This window comes from Paroedura picta, chromosome 10 (assembly GCF_049243985.1).
Source record: "Paroedura picta isolate Pp20150507F chromosome 10, Ppicta_v3.0, whole genome shotgun sequence".
Classification (NCBI taxonomy): Eukaryota; Metazoa; Chordata; class Lepidosauria; order Squamata; family Gekkonidae; genus Paroedura; species Paroedura picta.
This window is the reverse complement of record NC_135378.1, coordinates 31,884,705-31,900,654: the sequence shown is the minus strand read 5'-3', so window position 1 is coordinate 31,900,654 and position 15,950 is coordinate 31,884,705. Positions and strand designations below refer to the sequence as shown.

The 15,950-nt window shown below is 46.3% G+C and overlaps 2 protein-coding genes across 5 annotated transcripts in view; one reads left to right on the top strand and one right to left on the bottom strand.

Annotated features, from left to right (window-relative positions):
- Positions 1–12,921, bottom strand: part of TRMT9B (tRNA methyltransferase 9B (putative)) — a 26,614-nt gene extending 13,693 nt beyond the window's left edge. Inside the window, exon 1 of the mRNA XM_077302058.1 lies at positions 12,776–12,921. The gene's annotated coding sequence lies outside the window, so the exon portion shown is untranslated. The remainder of the gene's footprint in view (positions 1–12,775) is intronic.
- On the top strand, positions 985–15,950 carry LOC143819904 (uncharacterized). 4 transcript variants are annotated; one of them, XM_077302057.1, is made up of 7 exons: positions 985–1,107; positions 2,718–2,819; positions 4,355–4,525; positions 9,304–9,417; positions 11,730–13,054; positions 14,140–15,095; positions 15,594–15,950. In XM_077302057.1, the coding sequence occupies exons 5-6, from the start codon at positions 12,370–12,372 to the stop codon at positions 14,148–14,150; spliced, it is 696 nt and encodes a 231-aa protein (XP_077158172.1). In that variant the 5' UTR covers positions 985–1,107; positions 2,718–2,819; positions 4,355–4,525; positions 9,304–9,417; positions 11,730–12,369; the 3' UTR covers positions 14,151–15,095; positions 15,594–15,950. The 4 variants fall into 4 exon arrangements, with proteins under 4 accessions (XP_077158172.1, XP_077158169.1, XP_077158170.1 ...); XM_077302054.1 differs by lacking the exons at positions 14,140–15,095; positions 15,594–15,950 and having other exon boundaries at positions 11,730–13,450; XM_077302055.1 differs by lacking the exons at positions 4,355–4,525; positions 14,140–15,095; positions 15,594–15,950 and having other exon boundaries at positions 11,730–13,450.

The following is a 15,950-nucleotide window of genomic DNA, read 5'->3' as shown; positions in this document are numbered from 1 at the left end:
ACTGTTTGGTGGAGGGGCAAGGAAAACACATCAGTCAGTTACCCTCTACTAGGCTTAACTCTAGACATAGCACATGGCCATGGTGGCATCTACTCAAAGAAGCCATGCTGCGATTTCAGCCCAAGGATCAATTTTAGGGTTTCCAGGTCCCCCCTGGCCACCAGCAGGTGAGGGGGGCTACAATTGCCAGTTCCAGGTTGGAATACTTTGGAGATCTTGGGATGGAACCCGAGGAGGACAGGGACCTCAGTGGAATACAATGTTAAAGAGGTCTCCCACCATAGCAGCCATTTTCTCCAAGGAAACTGATCTTTATAATCTGGAGGTGAGTTGTAATTCTGGAGGACCCCTAGTCCCTCCTGGAGGCTGGTATCCCTAGTCAGTTGTGTACTGACAAAGCAGAACAACACGTTTTTCTCCTCAGGCTTTTCTAGGATTTAAGAACAAGACTTGAATGTAGTTTACTGGACACCAGGAGGAGGTGGGGAGCATTGTTTTCCTGGTCTTTCTGACTGATTCAGGCAAATGCCAGTGTTACAGAGCAGTCTGGGAAAGCCATAAGACTCAAAGGGCAGCTAATTAGGCTTGGGGCGGTGCCTGCTCAGTTCCAGGAGTCAAGAGGGCTTTGAGGAATTTCTCCTGGGAAAGACAATGCTCAGTACAGAAAATTTTTTCTGAGTAATTGCAGCCAGTTGAGAGGGAAGAGGGGGAGGCTTCATGCAGCAGCTGCCTTTAAGAGGCAGCTGCTCTGTGCTGATGAACTCCACAACACAGCCTGGGGTGCAAAATGGCTTCTCCAGCCAATGTACTCAATATGGCAAAGAACAAAATTTCGCCACATATAGTTCAAGCCTAGAACCGTGGCCCACCCTGTAGGGCAATCTCTGGAGCCTAATTTGGGTCTCTAAGATTCCAGGAGGGAGGGGGGCTGAAAGCTCTGCTCCGGAATCAGCCCCTCCCCTCTGTGTGTGGACAGTTTAACTGTCGCTCTTCTCTCTCTGCCTCCCTCCTGAGGTGATGGCTTTTATATTGTTGTGAAGTTACCTTGAAGGAAGAGACTTCAGACTCTGCTACATTAAAAGAAGAAGGTGGACTATCCTGCATCTGGTGAGAGCTGGGATATTACCCCAAGGGAAGGGATAAGGTATCCCATCTTTAACATAGGGCTATGGGCCAGGCATAGTGGAATGAATTATGTTGGACAATAATAATAATGGCCACGTATACAAAAGCTTTGAAAGTCTTAGAGCCTGCTGTTCCTGTTCTCACATCAAGTAACTTTCCTCTATGGAGATTCAGAATGGAAAATGAGTTAGTAAAAGAGGATCTCTGGGAGATAATTGAAGTGTTTCCAGCCACAGAGGAGGAACAGAAAGTCAAGTGGGAAAAACAGGACAGAAAGGCAAGGGCAGAGATTTCTTCATGTATAAGCGATAGTGATCTACATCACATAAGAGACTTTAAAACAGCAAAGGAACTTTGGAATGGCTTGAGAGAGTTATTTGAAAGCAACACCCTGAATGAAAGACTATATTTGTCAAGAAAGCTATTTAATTTGAAATTAGTTGAAGGAGGAAATCTAGACAAACATTTAAGTCAAGTAACAGAACTGATGGATCATTTAAATACTATAGGCAAGAAGTTTGAGGAAGAAGACAAGGTCATTTTAATTTTTGTATGTTTAGATAAGAAGGTAGAAGTTAAAAGACTGGGAAATGTATACTATTATTTGGGTATGCAAATAGAAAGAGAACAAGATGGTAGTTTTCTGCTTATTCTAAAGCAGAAAATTGTAGACCTTATAGAATTTTCAGGTCTCAAAGAGGCAAATGTTGTGGCAACTCCAATGTGTACTAATTTTTTTATCTGAACTAGATGAAAGTAAAAAGCTACCTAACAATGACTTATACAGAACTGTAATAGGTAAATTATTATTTCTAGCTACTACTTGTAGACCTGATATTGTATCTGCAGTGGGGATACTATGTAGAAAGGTAAGTTCACCTACCCAAAGAGACTTAACTGCTCTGAAGAGAGTTGTAAAATATTTAAAAGGGACAATTGATCTTAAATTAAAGCTGCCAGTAGCAAGGGATCCCAATATAGTGGGCTATGCAGACTGGGCTGGTGATAAAACAGATCAACTTACAGCTGTAAGTTGGACTAGTCGCAAACAGGATTCTGTTACTCATTCTTCAACAGAAGCAGGGTATATTTCTGCTGCAGAAGCATGCAAGTAAGCAATATCGCTTAGCCAGATTTTGGAAGATCTGGGAATGCCAGAGTCAAAACCCATTCAAATTATGGAAGACAACCAGAGTTGTTTGAAATTGGTGCAGTCAGAGAAAGTAAATGGACAAACTAAGCATATAGATATCAAATGCCATGCAGTGAGAGACCTGAATCAGAAAGGTGTTATCAAGATGCAGTATTGTCCAACAATGGAGATGACTGAAAAAACCTTTGCCAAAAGACAGTTTTGAAAAACTGCATATGAAATTAAATTTGGTTAACTCAAATTAGGTCCTTCAAGAAGGGGATTTGTAGGGAAATCTCTGGAGCCTAATTTGGGTCTCCCAGGAGGGAGATTCTAGGAGGGAGGGGGTCTGAAAGCTCTGCTCTAGAATCAGCCCCTCCCCTGTGTGTATGGGCAGTTTTAACTGTTGTTTTTCTCTCTCTGCCTCTCTCCTGTGGTGATGGCTTTTATTGTTGTGAAGTTTACTTGAAGAAATCTACATGTTTATTACACTCATCATCCACTATGAAGAGACTTCAGACTCTGCTACATTAAAAGAAGAAAATGGAATATCCTGCATCTGGTGAGAACTGGGATATTACCCCAAGGGAAGGGATAGGCTATCCCACTTTTAACATACCCATTTCTCCTCTGTGCCCCACAGTGAACTTTGATAAACAGTCATGATAAACTGATTATTCTCTCCTAAGGCACTACAGTACCATTCTCCAAATATACTTGTCCTTGCCTATGAAACTGCCTTATTTAGAATCAGAACCTTGGTGTACCCTCATCATTACTGTCTATGTTGTCTGGCACAGGTTTTCCAGTTTCTCAGGCCAAGAGCTTTCACATTACCTGCAGGTGCCAGAAAGATTAGTTTGGCTGGTCTTCTTCCACCTGCAGCAAGCCAAGCTACTAGAGCCCTACCTGGCCCCAGAACACCTAACCTCAGTGAGCCAAGCAATAGTCAACTCTAAGCTGGATTTCTGTAACACTCTCTACTTCCCTTATCCCTGATTGGGAAATTCCAATTGGTGCAGAATGCAGCAGCCAGGTTTCTTACAGGAACACCATGGAAGGCCCACATCCGGCCCGCACTCCAACAGTTGCACTGGCAACCAGTAGACTACTGGATCAAGTTTAAGGTTTTGGTGATCACCTTGAAGGCCATACATGGTCTGGGCCCTGCATACCTGAGAAACTGCCTTTCTGCCTTTACCTCAGAGAGCATTACGCTCCACCAATATCAATAAACTGGTGATCCCTGGTCTCAGAGAGGCTTGCCTGACCTTGACCAGAATCAGGGCTTTCTCTGTCCTGGCCCCCACCTGGTGGAATGAGCTCCCAGGCAACAAGGCCCTGCCAGACCTAAACAGTTCCGCAGGGCCTGCAAACTACACATACAAAAAGAAAGAAAAATAATCAATGGAGTCAGAAGGCAAAGTGATGGAGGACAAATGCTGTGTGACCTTTCTGTGCAAAGCTCAAAAAGTTTTCAAGGTTAGGACAGTGATAATTTACAACAGGAATCGGCCCTGCTGAATTCCTAATGTCACTTAAGGGATCATAGATTTCACATCTTCATCTCTCTAGGGTTGTGCAAGGAAGGGAAATCTGAGGACTGTTCACATGTTATAAAGATGTATTCTGGAGCTCAGTGCTGTTAATTTAGTCCCCTTAAGCAAAAGGCCAAAAATGTACATATGCCTTCCAGGTGTATGCAGGTTCAATTCAGATCAGGGCCTTGGAGAGCAGCAGAGGGCGCTTAACCCCCCACCCTCCCCAGTATATACAGTTTTTATAACCCGAAACAGCCTGAGGAGTTACTATTTGTCCTGTCAGAGCAGTCTTTCTCAACTTTTTTTTACCATTGAGAAACTCTGAAACATTTTTTATGCTTCAAGGAATCCCAGAAGTGGCACAATCGTGCAGAATACGGTTGGGAAGCCGAGCTGTGGACACGTCCACCTGGGGTCCTTCCCATTCCCCCCCTCTCCAGACCCATTGTTGGCCATTTTGGGAGGGGAGGCAGGATGTTATATGCTCATATCATGTGATTAATGTTTAACAAATTTAAAAAATATATGAACAATTATTTAATCCCCACCCATTCAGGAAACCCTATCAGGGCCGTCAAGAAACCACAGGGTTTCCCAAAATCCTGGTTCAGAAAGCCTGTATTAGAGAAATGACCGGTAACCATCATCATCTGCAAGTTTTCCCTGTGAGGCAAAACAGTTGCTCCCCCGGACATTTCAGCATGAGAAGACAACGCAAGTGGAAAGCGTAAGTACCGTGAGCATGGCAGTCACAACCCAAACAAGGCCTGGGAAGCACAGAGTTCTAGAACACATTTTTATGACCTATGAATCAGCCCTATGCTTGCATGATTTGCATTTTGCAGATGGCCAGGCGATATGTGACCTTTCTTTCATCAGCCTGAGCCCCGAGGGATACCACGCCCTGCTCATACTACAGGTTCAAAATACCTCCACTTGCCTGAGAATTGGATGAGTCCATGCAGCCCGAGTGCCTGCTTTTTTTCAGGGTGCCTTATTGCAGTGAGGAAGTCCCAGCACACAGAGATAAGCCCTGGGCATGCATTCCAATGGCCACGTTTCTGCCAGAGACGGAGTCTGCAGTCCCCATTCTGCTCTCTCCTTCTGTGATAATTCACTGGACATGATTTATATCTTCACATTGTTACTATTTCTGGCCTTCAACCACTGTATGATCTGCACTGCTCTCATCTAATAAAAAATCCTTTTTTTCAGCTCAGATAATAGCTGCTCGGTTTTGCCTCGGGTAACAAATGCCAGAGCTTTAATCGGCATCTATTACCCTTTTGCTTTCTGAAGAATTTAGAAACCGATTGTTGCTATACACAGTCAGGGAAATGGCCTAGTTTTCCAGCTGCGATCAGTACCAGGTGCTTATGAAGAAGGAAACAAAAAGGTAAGAGCCCTGTCATCCATTCACATCTAAGAGTGCATTCAAAGAAGAAGCTTGTCCTATTGGAGTTCACAGCTGTTTGTATTTCTTTTTACTCCAGCATTTCTGTTGGCTTGCAAAACAAATCCCAGGGTTAAAGTACTTTCCCTGTAGTCAGCCCATTGTATCTTCAACTATCATCTCTGAAAAACTTCTGTCACCTATGTGCTTCCTTAGGTTATACCACAGGAGCAAAGCTCAGCGAATTCTGCCCAAGGATTTCAAAATTGTTTAGCAAGAAAAGTTTTTATACAATCATACTCATTAATAACTTGGCCCTGGAAGCATTAAAAGCAGGGAATGGGATTGCGGCTACAGCTAGCATGGCCCATTGCTAGTGCAACTTCTATGCCTTCTGCCAAACAGGCAGAAATTCCACCAGCGTGGCATGCTTCATTACAGTCTGACAGCAACAGGAGCGCATCTTCTTGCTGAGGGCTGAGCTGTTCCACAGACTGAACAAGATGCCAGGGACCAAACAGAACAGGGTAATGATGCTTGCTGGGATACTGACAATTCAGAACTGCAAGAGAAACTAGTAATGAGGAGGCAGTCCCCCAAGGGTCCACACTGTGTTTGGAGTTCATCGCCATATTCCAATTTAGTTTGTCCTAGATTCCCTCTTCTATTCCTGTCAAGGAAAAAGAAAGGAGGAATCTCTTCTTCTTTAGCAAGCCCCTAATTTTCTGTCTAATCTCTGTTTTATTCTATGATAGCGTTCTCTAAAAAACAAATCCTAGGATTATAGCTTCAACAGCCAGAATGGTGTAGTGGTTAAGAGTGGTGGATGCTAATCAGAAGGACTGGTGGGCTTGATGCCCCATTCCCCCACATGAAGACTACTGGGTGACCTTGAGCCAGTCACAATTCTCTCAGAACTCTGTCAGCTCCACCTACCTGACAGGGTGTCTGTTTTCAGGAGAGGAAGGTAAGGTGATTGTAAGATGCTTTGAGACTCCTTAGGGCACAGACAAGCGGGGTATTATAAACCTCCTCTTCTTTTTCTTTATTAAGCATCAGCTGCTCAGATACAGACCCCATAAGAAAAGACAGAGCCTGTCCTGACCAAGCTTTCTGCCCCATCTGCAAAACCACAAATGTGTAGCCCTGCTTTGTTCCAAGCATGTCCCAGTATTACAGTTACCATTTTATTTCTGCCAGAATTCTCATGATTTTCAAGCATGTCAGCTTTTCCTGTCACCGTAAGTTAGAAAAACCTTCATCTGTTTTTTGTTCTTGCCAGTCATGCAGCTTTTCAGGCATATGAACACTGCCAGGAAAAAGGAGGATTGAAATCCTACCCACATCCCACACAGGAAAAGGCATTTTATCAAAACCAAATCTGCATTGCCTTCAATAGAAAAGTTGTTAGCATAAAGATTATATTAATTTCCATGAAGATGTGCAATTTGTCTATGCCAGGCTTTCTTAACTGGGATTTCGGGAAACCCCGGGGTTTCTGGGCAATTTCCCAAATGAGTGGGAGTTAATTTTAAATTAAGTTAAAGTTCAGTGGCACTTTTGAGACCAACAAAGTTTCATTCAAGATACAAGCTTACACCTTGAGCAAAACATTGTTGATCTTAAAGGTGCATTTGGTGCAAACTTTCTTCTACTATTTCAGAGCAACATGTTTACCCACTTGAATCTCTGTTTAAAACCATGGATAACTGCATCACTGGTTGACGTTGTGATAGACCAATGATAACTTGTTCATACTTTTTGACAAATACATCCTGACTGATAATGGCGAGATTAAGGGTATTGTAATTATCTTTGATTCTGTCTGGCTAATTACAAGAGCATTTGCTGCCACTGACATGCATAAATGGGAACAGAGAGATTATCTTCTAGGGATGATTCATGTATCGAAATATCCCTCACCATTTTGAAGCCATTCTGTTGTACTTGATTATGTTTCATTTCCTAATCCGCTAAAAGAGTATGCAATATTAACTACAAATAGTTGGATTTGATTCTTCACCAATGAATTATTCAACATTTTCTTATATTGTATAAAACAACTCCAAATAATATCTGAGACGGTGTGCCGGAAAGCCGGCCAATTTATTTATTTATCATACAGCATGTGTTGTGCAGCCAGGGGATCCGAGGTTGTCTAGCAGCCAGTTAACATAAGTCAACGAAGTCATGAGTCAACGAAGTCATGAGTCAACGAAGTCATGAGTCAACGAAGTCAAGGCAATTCAGTGGTTGTTGCTGTAGCACTGAAGTGCTATTCTGATTTACTGCTATAACGCTCAACTTAGAACATTTTTTTAAAAACACGCTCCGAGGAAGATTGCACAGCAAAAAAGGGTAGGAAGAAAACAATACTATGTGAATTGACCACAGCATTTCAAAAACAGCTCATTAGCTTAAGGAGATTTGCTGTAGGAAAAAAACCCATCCCTGTAGCACTTTACTCAAAATCAGGCCAACAATAAACAACATCAGGTTTCGAACAGTAATGTGAAAAACATCAGTCGGTAAGGAAGCCAAGTCTTTATTCAAGTGGAGAAATTGTTATATCTCCTAATACAGCACTTTCTCACTGGATTCTCCATTTGCAAGTTCTCTTACAAAAGAACCAATCTTTAGATCAGCCCAACTATATCCCAGAAATTTGAACTATTAAGTCTGGCTGTCTTGTAATTTATTTTCCTAAATAGAACCCCAAAAATCCAGCCCCAGAACTTAACCCCAAAGTGAGCAAAAAGGCCCCATCCAAAATAAGCCAGTCTGGCATTCTGTTCCCCATTTATCCCAGCCACAGCTCACCATGCCAGACAGGTTTAATGGCTTGCAGTCATTTCTACCTAAGGACTCAGCTACAGACCCCGCACCACTCAGCTATTAGGTTTAAATGACCCCCAAACAGCCAAACCCAACCGAAGTCAGGTAAATGCTCCAGGAAGGCACCTTCCCTAAATATCGGTTCAGGGGCTCCAAACTGGTCCAAATTTGTGTTTGTGAGCCAGTTCATGCCCTTCCCTACCCCAAAGAAAAAGGGATACCAGAGGATACTTGCTGCTGAGCTTAGCAACGACAGCAAACGTTGCCCTGCATATTAATGACAACACTTATTTGATAGGACATTGCTGTGGAAAGCTCAGATACTTTTGACTGTAAACCTTAGTTAGGTGGTTGATATTTTGGAAATGTCCCGAGGGAAAGAGGATCAGGAGATCACCTGCTGGCCCTGTCCCACCTCCCACCCAGGAATCTAAACATGCATAGTTTAATGCATAGGTGAAAACTGCATCCTACAAAACCTGAATACATATCACACATTCACAACCTAGGCATGCAGTGCCTGTGCCAAAGTTCAGAGCAATGCTTGAGGGGTTGGGACCAGACTAGCAGGCTGATCTGGAGCTTTCTACGCAGGCCTTAATTTCTACCCACTTTAACCATCTACCTGGACCCAGAACAGCATGAAGAACCCTGACAGACTGCGAGTTTCCCCTGAGCACCTGAGTGCATCTGCTGTGCCTCCTATTTCAAAGGAGTGATTCAAAGGCCTGCCAGGGTCGCTCTTGTGAGCCAGGCAGAGTTCTGCCTCAGGTGCCAAGGGCAGTAATTAATAGACCTGATGAAGAGATGTACAGCGTCTCCGTGAGCCTGCTTGCAGCACGGCTATTACTCCTGATGAAATCTCTGTTGGCACTTTCACAAGAGGCCTCTGAAATCCATTAGAAACCGATCCTGGAGAAGCCTGCGATTTGTCTGCGATGCCTTGGAGAGGTGTTTTCTTATCTTAGAGCGTAAACAGTGAAAGGAAAGCATTTATGATTCTCAGCAGCAGGGAGGGGTGCACTTTTGATGCCTTTTGCCTCCCCACCCCTCAAAAACCCAAACCGCTCATGTACATGTTTGACCTCTGGTACACTCCCCATATAAGTTTTAGAAACCTGATTCACACATTCAGAGATAAAACTTCAGGTCACCTCACTCCTGGGCAAAGTCAAAAGAGCAATTGCTGATTTAGAATTGTATCCTCCGTGCCGCATCAACCTTTGCAGTAACACGGAAAGAGTTCCTCTTCACCTTTCTTTTTAACTTGGCTTTAGGAGCCGTCCTGACTCAGAAAGCTGCTTAAAGGCTCTCTCTGCTGGAACCTGAACACAAAGACGCTGCCGCTTTCAAATGGGCTCTCTGTTGCTCTTACGTAACTTCAAGAACAGGTACAAAAACAGATAATTAGACAGAAGGGTCTGGGCCTATAGCCAGAAATGCTCGGATGGGGGGGCGGGGAACCAAACACAAATAGTCAAATATATTTAAAAAATAAAATGTATACTATTATAAACTGTTTAAATATGTTCCAAGTTGCTTGGCAATCCTCCCACGGCCTCCATGCTCAGAACAATGAGAGGCAGGGCTATTTCTTCTTACTGTGCAATGGAGAGGGGGTGGGTTCTTCTTGTGCCATTGTTCTTAAATCCTCTACAGAGCTAGAGGCTTTATCATAAATGGAGATTTAGAATGTAAGGATCCAGCCTATAATATGCTTGAGAGAGACAGGCTGCAGTAGCTCTTCTCAGGGCTGCAGACCTCAATGAAAAATTTAAATGTATGAAATCTAAACACTGAATGCTTTCACCCCTCGATATATTAACACTGCCAAGTAATCCTTCTGCCTATAGTCCCAGATCTTCAGGATTGCTTATCTGTTTATTTCATTCACTTCATTTCTACTCTGCCTTTCCCCCCAATGGGGACCCCAAGTGTCTTATCGTGCTTCCATTTAATCCTTATAACAACCCTGTAGGGCAGACTAGGTGAGAGGTGTGTGGCTGGGCCAAGGTCACTTAGGCAGATTGTAAGTGGGTGGACAGAAGGCATTGTGTAGGTGCTTGGCTCTTGCAGACATTTCCTGCATTCTGCAGGCCGTTGGACTAGACGACCCTGGAGGTCCCTTCCAACTCTATGATTCTATGATTCTAAGCCACCATGGCAGAGAGAAGATTCAAGTCTGGGTCTTCCAAATCCTTGTCCGGGATTGAAATTTCTTTACTACATTGGCTAACAAGGTTTAGTTGTTTGAGTCCATTAGCACCTTTAAGACCAACAAAGATTTATTCAAAGCATGAGCCTGCATACAAAAGCTCGTGCTTTGAATAAATCTTTGTTGGTCTTCAAGGTGCCACTGGACTAAAATTTTGTTGTGCTGCTTCAGACCAACATGGCTTGAATCAATGCATAGTTGTTTTCTTAAAGAATTTACAAAAGAATAACCACAATTCTACCATGAAACCAGAGGTCCAGGCTCCATCTCCAGAAGGCCTCAAAAAGACCTTGGCCAGTCTCCTAAGCAGAGGGTGTGCCTACCGTGGGATGCAACAGGGAGGGGAAAGAAGCAGATAACCTTATGGATATTTCTCCTACCTCAGCGAGAATACAGAGCCAAGCCAACCACGGGAACCATTTAAAGGAAAATGTTTATTGTTAGGAAGTAAAGGGAAAGAAACAGAATAGTTTAAAAACGGCACCTGGCAAAAGTCAAACCGACTGGGATTCTCCCCAATTGCAAAATGGTGGTGAGAGACTTGTGCAAATACAGAACAACATGTTACAATGCAACAAAGCCAAGGTTATATAGTGTATTGTTCACTGAAAGCACCTAATGTTTTGCAAAGGAGGGCAGAATGCCATAATTCCAACCACAGAATTGCTAGTCAAATATTAATCCAGAGTCATAAATTTGTTATGGTTTAATAACACATTTCTCCTCAAGCTCCTCCAAATTCTGCTTCTGAGCACTGAACTCTGCCAGTTAGTCACACATGTTCCCATTATATGCCTCAGCATTGTTTCCATTTTCTCTTGTCAAAGGTTCATTGTTGTGAATTTCACCTGATTTCTCCTCACCCCACCAATAATCCCTTTCCAGCCCCTCCCAAAACACTTCAGCAATATTTCCCCTAATTTAAAAAAGAGGGTTTAAATATGGGGGAAAACACAGATCTACTGCAAAACTGGGGTGACAAAAGCATGTACAAAATGGCTGTGCTTATATGCTTTATAATTCACTTCTTTTCTGAACAGAAATCCAATTCACATGAGAGTCACAGCCTGAGTTTCTGCTGAGACCCCAGAAATGCTTATCAGTGCAGCTGAGAACAGCACAGAACAAGAACACTTTCCCATTTGCTTCATGCATTCCGAGTTGCAATTCTTAAAGGCGGTCCCTGTATTCAGAGCAAGTTATGTGACTCACATAGATTCGAATGTCTGTCACTCACCAAAGAGCAAAGAATCATAGTTCTAGCATAGTGTTTCATGCTAAATTACCCGGTCACAGGTAATCGAATAGATGTTTTTAATGATTTATATAATAAAAGCAACGCCCTCTAGCACCATATTTACACCCCCACACTAGTTCAAGAACTGCACATGAGATCCCGACGGGAGACTTTGGGGGATGAACTTGAGATTTCCATGTAATTGACCATGTGATTGTTTGGTAAGCAGAAGTATAAATGTTTTGTTTTAGAGAGTCTGCAAGACGCAACATATGGCGGCTTCCTTGCTCTATGGGTAAAAAGTACATCTGGTGCACAGCGATGCAAACGCCAGGTGGAGGCGAGCAACAGAAGGGGAAACCAGTAAGGCATCACCTGGCCACCTGCCACTCCCGGCGGAGCAAATCAGGGCAAGTCGTGTGGTGTTTCTGTCGGTCCGGAAGTGGGATGGCTCGGCTGCAAGAAGCCTCCCGGAGAAACTGTGGCCATCTCGAGCCCTGCGCACCGATCAGGCACGAGGGCGAGCACAACGCTTCCAGTGGCGGAGTTAAGACTCGGGGGGGGGGGATCGGGGGCTTCCTCCTAAGCGCGCATGGACCTGCAGCTGCCTGCGTGGCCCGAATCGGGAAGCCCCGAGAAGTCTCCCGCCCGAGACAGGATGGGAAAGACACGCAAATACGATGCATCGGTCTGCAACCTGCAAGTGCAACCTCCGGACAGGGGCAGCAAGGTTCAAAGGGAAAGGGGAAAAGTTTCCCCGGGCCGGCGAACACTCAGAAGGGCCACGAGGCTGCAGCAGGAGAAAACTAAAGCTTCCCCCCCCCCCAATCTCGCCCACGGCTCTTGGAAGGTTTCTTTATTCTGCAGAGTGCCACCCCCCCCCCCAAAGGGATGCCAGGCAAAATGCCAACCGAAACACCAGGCACTGCCCGGAGGAAGATTCAGCCGAAAACAAAGAGAGGCCAAGGCAGCGGACGGGGAGACATTTCAAACGCGGCGTCTCCGACGAAGGGGCGGCCGGACAGCCCTGGCACTGATCGCGGCAAAGGGCATCTCCTTCCCCACAAGGACCGCAGCCGCACTCCGAAGGCGAGCCTCCGCCGGGTCCGCCCCGAGCAGCCCTCTGAGCAGCGCAGGCCCCGCAGAGAAACCCGCGCTCCAGCGCGGCTCTCCGAGCAAGGCGGCGGGCGACCGGGTGCCCTGGAAGAAACCCGCCCCCGCCTCGGCGAACGGCCGCCGGAGCCCCGGGCCGTCTGCGCCCTCGCCCGCCCGCTCGCCCTGCCGCCCCTCCCTTTACCTGCAGCCGCCGACCGGAGGCGAGGGGCCGGCCGCCCGCCTGCCCGCCTCTCATCCGCCGCCCCGAGCCGCCGCGCCCCAGGGGCTGCCGCCCACCCGGAGCCGCCGCCGCATCCTGGCCCGGGAGACCGAGGAGGAGGAGGCGGCGGCGGCGGCGGCGCTTGGAGGGTTCCTTTCGCCGCCGCCGCAGGCTCCGTGCCTCGCTTCTCCTCGGATGCGGGGCCGGCTCCGGAGGTGGGGATGCGGGAGCGCGCCCAGCCCGGCCTCGGCTGGCGAGCAGGTGGGAGAGGCGGGCAGGGAGGGAGGGAGGGGGAATGGGAGGGAGCCGCCTGCCGCGCCGGGGCGCTCTGGCTCCGAGCGGAATGGCGCTGGAGAGGCATGCCGGCGAGGCGAGGCGCGTCAAAGGAATGCCAATAGGCTGCGTGGCCTGGAGGAGAGCGAGCGGGGAGGGGCTTTGGCGGAGCCCCGAGGGCCCCCGCAGCGAAGCCTGCCCGGAGGAGGACGCCCGCTCGGCCCCGACGCTGCTCCCGGGCCACGGCTTCGGAGCAGGGCGCACTGGGCCTCGGTGTCCGGCGGGCACGCTCCAGCGGCCCCTGAGCTCGGCACCGCGGTGTGGCGAGGCCTGGTGGCCCCAGCGCCCGCACCTGAGCCCCCAAGGCCGCCCCGCCCCAACTAGGCACGGAGGGCTGCTGCCTCCGGATCTCCGGCCATGGCAGAGATCAGCTCCCCTGCAGAAAAGGACTGCTTCGAAAGGCAGCCTCTGTGGCATTCATGCCCTGTTGAAGCCCCTCCCCTCACTCCGGTCTCCTCAGACTCCACCCTCAAAATCTCCAAGAATTTCCCAACCTGGAGTTGGCAACCCTAGGCAACCCAAACACTGAAAACAAAGCCGCCTGTGATTTGTTGCTTGGCTCCAGAACTACCCCCCCTCCCATGACTGGCATTTCTGCAACAGAGAGAAGCCCATGGGGCAACATGTAATAGTCTAGAACTGCTATCTTCACAGAATGGTCTTTCTGCAGAGAACCCTGGGAGACCGTATCTCTGGTTCTGTAACAAACAAGCAAAATACACATGTGAGACATGGTTTGGAATTGGTGACTAAGTTATTCAAATCCTGATCAGATGTTGATCATTACAACAATAATTAGATCATGTCATGTTCTAATCTGGCAGAGAAAGAGTCCAGGCAATGTGTGTGGGATGGAGGCCGGGTGATGGACAGGGTCGTACACATGGGCAAAGACTGACTTCTCAATAGTTCCCATTCTAGAAGAAGAATAATTTTTTTGTACCCTGCTTTTCACTACCTGAAGGAGTCTCAAAGAATCTTACCATCACCTTCCCTTTTTCTCCCCATAACAGACACCCTGTGAGGCTGGTGAAGCCAGGAGCATTCTGAGAGCACTGTGACTGGCCCAAGGTCACCCAGCTGGCTGCAAGTAGATGAACAGGGAGTCAAACCTGGTTATCCAGATTAGAGGCCCCCACTCTTAACCATTGCACCAACTTTATCCAAGACTGTAAAGGGGCAGCACTGAGACCTATAAGGCAGCCTTAGACCAAGCCAGACTACCATTTCTGGCTAGTGACTGCTAGTCCAGATGACAGAATTTGCTTAACTGGAAGTACCAGGTATGAAAACTAGGGCCTGCGTTCAGATCAAGCACCTGTTCTGGGTGCACTTCCCAGAACAGGCGGCTAAATCTGCCTCTCAAACTCTAGGATCACTGGAGACTGGAAGCAGGTTTGGAACGGGAACAAAGGAAACAAAAAACACCCATCTACCCCCTGAAAGCAAGGTGTCCTGATCCTCATCACCAGAGAGCCTTCTGGGAGGCCAGATCAAGTGTCTTCTGCAGTTGCATAAGAAACGTACATAAAGAATCCTCCTAAAATAAGAAACATGTCCTGAAGCACTGCTGATGAACGCCACAAGACTCTGTGCAGAAACAGAGCAGAAGATTACAGCTTGTGCCCCCTCCCCCCCAAAGCTGTAAGCACTGTGTGCATGTTCACTTATGATAAATGTCATAGGAAGGTTTTTCTCACCCACTGCACACATTAAACACAGCAAAAAAGTGCCAGGAGGGGGAACCTTACCATGTGACTTGAGCATCCTCCTCAAAATAGTTGTGTCCTCCAGTAACCCCTTTTCTACCACACAATATGTTGCTGGATTAACAGCCTCCTCTTTTCAATAAGCAGCTTCATTGTTCACCGCAGGGACACTGTGTCTCTGTATCCTTACAACACAGGGACAACCAGGTAGCTCGGAGCAAGATACGCCACCATTTCTCCAGCCCCCTTTTCAGGGCCAGGTAATGATGAGATGGTTCATTGTGGTGGCCTGGTCATTAAAGGTGAAATGGCCATGCTCTCCTGTTTCACTGCAGAATCCTCCTTTAAATCTCTTTTCCTGTTTGGAATTGAATGGGGAGTTGTCCTGAGGAAATTGCCTCTTCTGAGAAGTTACCATAAGGCCAACAGTATGGCTGATATGTTCGTTCCAAATGTTTGCAGCTGTGTGAAAATTGAAACCAAACAGTCCACCTGACCTATGGCTGTGATTTCAGCAGGTTCACCAAGAGCACAACCTCCTAAGACATTGGGTGGAATTCAGCCAGCTTCGGGGCTGGTGAAAAAAGGGAGAAGGGAATCCCCTTTGAGCAACCAAAAAGGCTATGCTGAAATTCATGAGACTTGCATGGATGCATTCTATGTGGGACAGAGGAAGACAATATGATGAGATTAGGACAAAACAAATGGCTGTATCCAACCTTTGCGTTCTTTAATTTAGTTTTCTGTTTGCTTTCCAGGCAAAAACCTGTCCCCAACATCTGCAAAGATGTGAAGCCATCCTGGAATTATTCATATCCTGTCATTCATTCACACTGAATGGCATACCTTTGTTGTTTCATGTAATTGTTTAGCCTAACGCTACAGAAGAAAAACATGTATTCATTACATATTTGTACTCTACATATTTCCCATCATCAGTTGATGGTGCAAAACAGCTTATAAAAAGAAATATAAACACTACACAAACACATTAAAGATACCAAAAATATCAAGACAATGGTCAGAAAAAAGGCCTAAATCTAACTGCAGCTTGTACACAGTTGAAAAACTTTGTTTTTTAACACAAAAATCATTCCTAAAAGCTTCCTGGAACA